This window comes from Panulirus ornatus, chromosome 41 (genome assembly GCF_036320965.1).
Source record: "Panulirus ornatus isolate Po-2019 chromosome 41, ASM3632096v1, whole genome shotgun sequence".
NCBI lineage: Eukaryota > Metazoa > Arthropoda > Malacostraca > Decapoda > Palinuridae > Panulirus > Panulirus ornatus.
This window is the reverse complement of record NC_092264.1, coordinates 14,612,649-14,622,503: the sequence shown is the minus strand read 5'-3', so window position 1 is coordinate 14,622,503 and position 9,855 is coordinate 14,612,649. Positions and strand designations below refer to the sequence as shown.

The window sequence follows — 9,855 nt, the reverse complement described above, 5'->3', positions numbered from 1 at the left end:
TACACGTAAACTGGTATGTCTCAAGTGACACAGGTAAACTTGTACACGTAAACTGGTATGTCTCAAGTGACACAGGTAAACTTGTACACGTAAACTGGTATGTCTCAAGTGACACAGGTAAACTTGTACACGTAAACTGGTATGTCTCAAGTGACACAGGTAAACTTGTACACGTAAACTGGTATGTCTCAAGTGACACAGGTAAACTTGTACACGTAAACTGGTATGTCTCAAGTGACACAGGTAAACTTGTACACGTAAACTGGTATGTCTCAAGTGACACAGGTAAACTTGTACACGTAAACTGGTATGTCTCAAGTGACACAGGTAAACTTGTACACGTAAACTGGTATGTCTCAAGTGACACAGGTAAACTTGTACACGTAAACTGGTATGTCTCAAGTGACACAGGTAAACTTGTACACGTAAACTGGTATGTCTCAAGTGACACAGGTAAACTTGTACACGTAAACTGGTATGTCTCAAGTGACACAGGTAAACTTGTACACGTAAACTGGTATGTCTCAAGTGACACAGGTAAACTTGTACACGTAAACTGGTATGTCTCAAGTGACACAGGTAAACTTGTACACGTAAACTGGTATGTCTCAAGTGACACAGGTAAACTTGTACACGTAAACTGGTATGTCTCAAGTGACACAGGTAAACTTGTACACGTAAACTGGTATGTCTCAAGTGACACAGGTAAACTTGTACACGTAAACTGGTATGTCTCAAGTGACACAGGTAAACTTGTACACGTAAACTGGTATGTCTCAAGTGACACAGGTAAACTTGTACACGTAAACTGGTATGTCTCAAGTGACACAGGTAAACTTGTACACGTAAACTGGTATGTCTCAAGTGACACAGGTAAACTTGTACACGTAAACTGGTATGTCTCAAGTGACACAGGTAAACTTATACACGTAAACTGGTATGTCTCAAGTGACACAGGTAAACTTGTACACGTAAACTGGTATGTCTCAAGTGACACAGGTAAACTTGTACACGTAAACTGGTATGTCTCAAGTGACACAGGTAAACTGATACAAGTAAACTGGTATGTCTCAAGTGACACAGGTAAACTTGTACACGTAAACTGGTATGTCTCAAGTGACACAGGTAAACTTATACACGTAAACTGGTATCTCTCAAGTGACACAGGTAAACTAATACAGGTAAACTCATACATGAAAACTGGTGCTGGTAAACCAACTTTGTACCTGTACCAGTTTCTTCCTGATGCGGGAAATAAATCAGTGGTATACACTGGTATATACATGGTTATACACTGGTATATACATGGTTATACACTGGTTAAGACATCCAACTGAATAGTTATTTTCAATACATTTCTGTTATAAAGACAGTGACTGTTGAGTTTATGTATGCCATCAGGAAATGATGGTGGCACGTAGCTCATGGTGGCTCCCTACCACGTAGCTCATGGTGGCTCCCTACCACGTAGCTCATGGTGGCTCCCTACCACGTAGCTCATGGTGGCTCCCTACCACGGAGCTCATGGTGGCTCCCTACCACGTAGCTCATGGTGGCTCCCTACCGCGTAGCTCATGGTGGCTCCCTACCACGGAGCTCATGGTGGCTCCCTACCACGTAGCTCATGGTGGCTCCCTACCACGGAGCTCATGGTGGCTCCCTACCACGTAGCTCATGGTGGCTCCCTACCGCGTAGCTCATGGTGGCTCCCTACCACGTAGCTCATGGTGGCTCCCTACCACGTAGCTCATGGTGGCTCCCTACCACGTAGCTCATGGTGGCTCCCTACCACGTAGCTCATGGTGGCTCCCTACCACGTAGCCATATATTAAACAGAAGGACATTACACAAGTTATCCTCGCTATTCATTAAATTGTCCAGATTATCAGTGATTTTTCACTGTACATTGAGTTGTTTCTCGTGTTGTTCAAGGGCGTTCCCTCCCCGCACGCCCTCCCGCTAATCTCCCCACATCCCTGACCCCTGACCTCCCCACCCCACCGCGGGAAGTGTCCAGGGAGTGGTAACACGGCCTCAAAATGTTCAGACCTGTGTACGAGCAGTCGAGCCGTCCTGTCTTTATCCTCGACCAATCACTCTCCGATCTAATGGGTCACTAATGACTGCGTGTTTCCCCCGCGGGTTCAAGATCTCTCTCTATATATAAGCGGTGACCTTGTCGGAAGCCCTCAGTTTGACCTGACCCAGCCACGAGACTCGTGTCCTGGCACCTGACCTCCAGTAGTACCTGGGAGGGTGGTCACCTGACATCACCTGGCGCACCACGGTGCTACGAGTGTCTACTTGCCAGACTCTCGCACTTCGAAGTGACCCGCTCGAACTACGTCGCCCATGCTGGTGTTGGCCGCCACGCCCTTGGGCCTCGCGTGGAACCCGGAGAACACCGTGGATCGCCGCCTGACGAAGTCTGGCCCTGGCCGGGGCGCTCACCCCAGACCCTCGTGCCGAGTTGTGATGGGCGACACGGGCGGCGGACCCCTCTGTCCACACACCAGACGGGACCAGGTGAGACAGAGGCACGGCTCGCCCGTGCCCATGGACGGTCACTCCTCCGTCCTGCCGTGTCATCCAGGGATCCACCTGGGGACGTCCCTCTACTCTCCTGCAGACAGGAACCACGGTAGCCCAACACAGGGCACCGTCCACAGGAAGGGCAGGGCGGGAGAAGCGCTCAGGCAACCAGCTCAAGACCCGTCCTCCCACCGCTGGAGCGCTCACGACCCGTCAGCCCTGCGTCAGGATACGCCCACAGCCCCCAGCAAGACGCAAGGGGTCGACGGATCTCCCCGTACTGTCGCTCAGACGACTCCCCCGGCGTCGCGGTAGCCACGGGGTGACGCCGGCCGAGGTGCGGCGTCGGCAGGCGGCCAACGCCCGGGAGAGGAAGAGGATGAAGAGCCTGAACGTGGCCTTCGACCGCCTGCGGGCCTCCCTCCCGCCCGCCTCACACAAGCTCTCCAAGTACGACACACTCCAGATGGCTCTCTCCTACATCGCTGAGCTGTGCAACTTGTTGCGGTAGTCGCACACGCATGATGTCGCGTGCGACGCATTCCCCCCGCTGCATGACGTCTGCTGCCGCAGGGCCTCTCCTGTCGCACGACGTATCCTGCTGCATGACGTCTGCAGCCGCAGGTGTTTCCTGCCGCATTACGTCTCCTGCTGCATTACGTCTCCTGCTGCATAACGTCTCCTTCTGCCCGACGTATCCTGCCGCCCTGACGTATCCTGCCGCCCTACGTATCCTGCCGCATGACGTATCCTGCTCCAGTAGTCTGGCTGTGATAATGCAGTAGAGAGAGAGAGACTTCAGTGATGACTATAGTTTTGATAAAGTATAGTGTTTATATGATGTGTAGACCTATGAACCTCTGTGAACCTCTAGTCTTAAGCTTAAGATGACGTACGTGCAAGCCCTTGTGTGTATATATATATATATATATATATATATATATATATATATATATATATATATATATATATATATATATATATACTGTAAACAGATAATAAAGACCATTAATGGGTGTATAACTCTACGATCTCAACTTTCACTCTTGAGATATCAGGAATATGAACATTTTGAGAATATTTCCAATTGGGAAAACTTACTTCAGTCCCTGTAGATATCCAGTCATTAAAGGGAGATACAAACAAGTATATACCATGTTCAGATTACGTAATAAACAAGTATATACCATATCTAGGTTACGTAATAAACAAGTATATACCATATCTAGGTTAGGTAATAAACAAGTATATACCATATCTAGGTTACGTGATAAACAAGTGGTTACCATATCCAGGTTACGTAATGAGTATATACCATAAAGGTTACGTACAAGAGTAAAGTGTGTATGTAGGGGTTACAAAGTGGCTTGAAAAGTGGCGAGGCGAACACTTGTATCACTTTTCCTAGCATACAGGGGAAATGAATTGATGAATTACTGTAGTGAAAGCATGACGGCTCCATAGCTGGGTGGCCACTCAGAATCCCACTACTGTATCTTCAGTTCTTCACGAGAAAATCCAGCTTAATGCTAAGTGGTTAAGTCACACATATCCATATATGTAATGTGTAATTTAGAATTTTGTCACTCACCCACGAACTTTTTAAACTCCGTCAAGTTATAGCTACCATTTCAGCTGCTTCAGTTACGTGAAAAATTTGATATTTAGCTATTTACCGGTATGCTTTGTAATTAACATCCAAACACTGTCCCAGAAGCTAAACTTAACTCTTAAATTCTATCGTTCAAGATTATAAACTCCATTCAACTTTGTCATTGAACACGGACATTTAAATTCCACCATTGCTGCTTATTATCCTATTCAGTTGCGACACCCATTCATAGATGCCATTTAATCCCATTCATAGTGTCTCCTTTTAAACCCTTTTCTTTATTATGCTGTCATTCATCCGTCCTTTGCATCATCTCACTGATACTCCATTCATAAGATTCATTCATGAATCTTCTTATTTAACCACTTTTTTTTTTTCCTTTTCCTTAAGCATTGTAGCTACACCTGAATATTCTCCCTCCACTGTTATTTCTGTTCTATGTCTTTAGAATGAGTTACTGTTGCCTCTGTATTTGGAATGCTCTATTATTTAGGAAAACGGGAAAGAAAACGGGGGTCGTATGAGTAAATATTCTAAGGAGACCAAAATTATTTGAATGAGGTTAGATTTTTCCCTCCTGTAATTTTGAAATGACCAAGGGTAACAAGAGGAAATTTAAACAGGAATCAGTGAGATGAGATTTTAGCGAAAACTTGTTGATTGATAGAATTACTGGCTCTTGGAATTCAGAGACGATAGTTTGAATTCATGGTTGGACCAGCATATGTAACCTGGGGTTGGGACGATATGTGTATTGCTCCCTTCCCGTAGGTGATAGACATAGGTTAAACACAAACACACGCATCCCCAGCCTGGTCCTCCTCCTCCTCCCTTACAGCTACACAGAGGTGGCCAGCTGCAAAGAGTAGAAACATCCTGGGCCTGTCTTCCACCACGTACCCATCATCTGTCTGAACCTGTCCACTTTCTCCGACCCATACCAGCAGCTAACACATCAGTTTAGTGTTAGACTACTGACACATCCCCATGACAGTGACGACCTCCTCCTCCTCCTCCTCCCCAAAGCCTCACCCCCAAAAGGACTGACGTCCTTCAACACAATCAACTTTTACCAAAGCCTGTACAGACTGATATAAGAACAGTCCTCTACCTAACACTGCGAACTTCTTAACAATCATTGAACAAGTACACAGCTAAGCAAGTAAATAGCTTAGTTTTCTGTTTATCATGTTAGTTAGCTTTTCTGTTACTGTAATTCAATCAGTGTGTGACTATTTTTCACCCATTGTAACTGATCACTAAACGCATGATGTATAAATCATAGAATTTTCTTTGTAAAACTTCTAGTACATCTGCCAGTTTGACTAAGTGCTTATCCAAATCATAGAAATATCCAGCCCTGTCTTAATCTTGAGCTCTTTTGTGATTACATAACTAGTTCCTATTGTGACCTCTCAGTTCTTCAATATCTCAACTGTGTATTTTCGGTCAAATTGCTTTCTTAACTTAATGAAATGTTTACCAATATTATTGATATTATTATTATTATTATTATTATTATTATTATTATTATTATTATTATTGTCATTATTATTATTATTATTATTATTATTATTATTATTATTATATATATATTTATTTATTTCACTTTGTCGCTGTCTTCCGCGTTAGCGAGGTAGCGCAAGGAAACAGACGAAAGAATGGCCCAACCCGCCCACATACACATGTATATACATGCACGTCCACACACGCAAATATACATACCTATACATCTCAATGTACACATATATAAACACACATAGACATATACATATATACACATGTACATAATTCATCCTTCCTGCCTTTATGTATTCCCATCACCACCTCGCCACTCATGAAATGATAATCCCCTCCCCCCTCATGTGTGCGAGGTAGCGCTAGGAAAAGACAACAAAGGCCACATTCGTTCACACTCAGTCTCTAGCTGTCATGTAATAATGCACCAAAACAGCTCCCTTTTCACATCCAGGCCCCACAGAACTTTCCATGGTTTACCCCAGACGCTTCACATGCCCTGATTCAATCCATTGACAGCACGTCGACCCCGGTACACCACATCGTTCCAATTCACTCTATTCCTTGCACGCCTTTCACCCTCCTGCATGTTCAGGCCCCGATCGCTCAAAATCTTTTTCACTCCATCTTTCCACCTCCAATTTGGTCTCCCACTTCTCCTCGTTACCTCCACCTCTGACACATATATCTTCTTGGTCAATCTTTCCTCACTCATTCTCTCCATGTGACCAAACCATTTCAAAACACCCCCTTCTGCTCTCTCAACCACACTCTTTTTATTACCACACATCTCTCTTACCCTATTATTACTTACTCGATCAAACCACCTCACACCACATATTGTCCTCAAACATCTCATTTCCAGCACATCCACCCTCCTGCGCACAACTCTATCCATAGCCCACGCCTCGCAACCATACAACATTGTTGGAACCACTATTCCTTCAAACATACCCATTTTTGCTTCCCAAGATAATGTTCTCGACTTCCACACATTCTTCAAGGCTCCCAGAATTTTCGCCCCCTCCCCCACCCTATGATTCACTTCCGCTTCCATGGTTCCATCCGCTGACAAATCCACTCCCAGATATCTAAAACACTTCACTTCCTCCAGTTTTTCTCCATTCAAACTTACCTCCCAGTTGACTTGACCCTCAACCCTACTGTACCTAATAACCTTGCTCTTATTCACATTTACTCTCAACTTTCTTCTTTCACACACTTTACCTAAACTCAGTCAGCAGCTTCTGTAATTTCTCACATGAATCAGCCACCAGCGCTGTATCATCAGCAAACACCAACTGACTCACTTCCCAAGCTCTCTCATCCACAACAGACTGCATACTTGCCCCTCTTTCCAAAACTCTTGCATTCACCTCCCTAACAACTCCATCCATAAACAAATTAAACAACCATGGAGGCATCACACACCCCTGCTGCAAACCTACTACATTCATTGAGAACCTGTCACTTTCCTCTCTTCCTACACGTACACATGCCTTACATCCTCGATAAAAAACTTTTCACTGCTTCTAAAAACTTGCCTCCAACACCATATATTCTTAATACCTTCCACAGAACATCTCTATCAACTCTATCATATGCCTTCTCCAGATCCATAAATGCTACATACAAATCCATTTGCTTTTCTAAGTATTTCTCACATACATTCTTCAAAGCAAACTCCTGATCCACACATCCTCTACCACTTCTGAAACCACACTGCTCTTCCCCAATCTGATGCTCTGTACATACCTTCACCCTCTCAATCAATACCCTCCCATATAATTTACCAAGAATACTCAACAAACTTATACCTCTGTAATTTGAACGCTCACCTTTGTCCCCTTTGCCTTTGTACAATGGCACTATGCAAGCATTCCGCCAATCCTCAGGCACCTCACCATGAATCATGCATACATTAAATAACCTCACCAACCAGTCAACAATACAGTCACCCCCTTTTTTTTGATAAATTCCACTGCAATACCATCCAAACCCGCTGCCTTGCTGGCTTTCATCTTCCGCAAAGCTTTTACTACCTATTCTCTGTTTACCAAATCATTTTCCCTAACCCTCTCACTTTGCACATCACCTCGACCAAAACACCCTATATCTGCCACTCTATCATCAAACACATTCACCAAACCTTCAAAATACTCACTCCATCTCCTTCTCACATCACCACTACTTGTTATCACCTCCTCATTAGCCCCCTTCAGTGAAGTTCCCATTTGTTCCCTTGTCTTACGCACTTTATTTACCTCCTTCCAAAACATCTTTTTAATCTCCCTAAAATTTAATGATACTTTCTCACCCCAACTCTCATTTGCCCTCTTTTTCACCTCTTGCACCTTTCTCTTGACCTCCTGCCTCTTTCTTTTATACATCTCCCACTCATTTGCATTATTTCCCTGCAAAAATCGTCCTAATGCCTCTCTCTTCTCTTTCACTAATAATCTTACTTCTTCATCCCACCACTCACTACCCTTTCTAATCTGCCCACCTCCCATGCTTCTCATGCCACAAGCATCTTTTGCACAAGCCATCACTGCCTCCCTAAATACATCCCATTCCTCCCCCACTCCCTTTACCTCCTTTGTTCTCACCTTTTTCCATTCTGTACTCAGTCTCTCCTGGTACTTCCTCACACAAATCTCCTTCCCACGCTCACTTACTCTCACCACTTTCTTCACCCCAACATTCTCTCTTCTTTCCTGAAAACCTCTACAAATCTTCACCTTCGCCTCCACAAGATAATGATCAGACATCCCTCCAGTTTCACCTCTCAGCACATTAACATCCAAAAGTCTCTCTTTCGCGCGCCTATCAATTAACACGTAATCTAATAACGCTCTCTGGCCATCTCTCCTACTTACATACGTATACTTATGTATATCTCTCTTTTTAAACCAGGTATTCCCAATCACCAGTCCTTTTTCAGCACATAAATCTACAGGCTCTTCACCATTTCCATTTACAACACTGAACACCCCATGTATACCAATTATTCCCTCAACTGCCTCATTACTCACCTTTGCATTCAAATCACCCATCACTATAACCCGGTCTTGTGCATCAAAACCACAAACACACTCATTCAGCTGCTCCCAAAACACTTGCCTCTCATGATCATTCTTCTCATGCCCAGGTGCATATGCACCAATAATCACCCATCTCTCTCCATCAACTTTCAGTTTTACCCATATCAATCTAGAGTTTACTTTCTTACACTCTCTCACGTACTCCCACCACTCCTGTTTCAGGAGTAGTGCTACTCCTTCCCCCTTGCTCTAGTCCTCTCACTAACTCCTGACTTTACTCCCAAGACATTCCCAAACCACTCTTCCCCTTTACCCTTGAGCTTCGTTTCACTCAGAGCCAAAACATCCAGGTTCCTTTCCTCAAACATACTACCTATCTCTCCTTTTTTCTCATCTTGGTTACATCCACACACAGTTAGACTCCCCAGTCTGAGCCTTCGAGGAGGATGAGCACTCCCCGCGTGACTCCTTCTTCTGTTTCCCCATTTAGAAAGTTAAAATACAAGGAGGGTGGGTTTCTAGCCCCCTGCTCCCGTCCCCTTTAGTTGCCTTCTACGACACGTGAGGAATGCGTGGGAAGTATTCTTTCTCCCCTATCCCCAGGGATAAATTTCAAAGTAGCCTTTACAGAAAATAGATAGTCAATCACTTCTTGAAGATGAAAATTTAAGTATTAACTGTACATTCTTTCCAAGACCTCTGATCATTTCTGCTGAATATTGCACTTATTTTCAACTGTAAATGCATAGCTCCTTTAACAGTGTCAGTATTTTCCATTTAAATGATAAATACTTGATGCTACCTTCAGTTTCACAGCCATGTGACCATATTGATATTTCAAAGCTAAAAAAGATGAAAATTTTCTGCCACAAATACTAGGGTATTTTGTTGGCTGTGACGTGGTTTCTAAGAAACCCAAGTAATACTGAGAGAGGTTACAGCATTTTCTTTCCTTATGCACAAGCTAAACTGGGAAAGGAGGAAAAGCTTAGCGCAAAGGACTTCCATTCAGGACAGCCTTTGTATAACTCCTCACCACATTGAAACACTCTTCTCTAAATCTAAAGGGTAATTCATCAAGAATTACTTAGACCTATAAGTAAAAGAAAAAACTCTCACCTTCAGAAGTGGCATTAAGCAAAAGAGGTG

The 9,855-nt window shown here is 43.9% G+C and overlaps 1 protein-coding gene across 1 annotated transcript; it reads left to right on the top strand.

Moving 5' to 3' along the window:
* The first annotated feature begins 2,352 nt into the window (after window positions 1-2,352).
* On the top strand, window positions 2,353-3,432 carry LOC139761765 (musculin-like). Its single transcript, XM_071686201.1, has 2 exons — window positions 2,353-2,426; window positions 2,536-3,432. The coding sequence occupies exons 1-2, from the start codon at window positions 2,353-2,355 to the stop codon at window positions 3,041-3,043; spliced, it is 582 nt and encodes a 193-aa protein (XP_071542302.1). The 3' UTR covers window positions 3,044-3,432.
* Window positions 3,433-9,855: the final 6,423 nt, after the last annotated feature.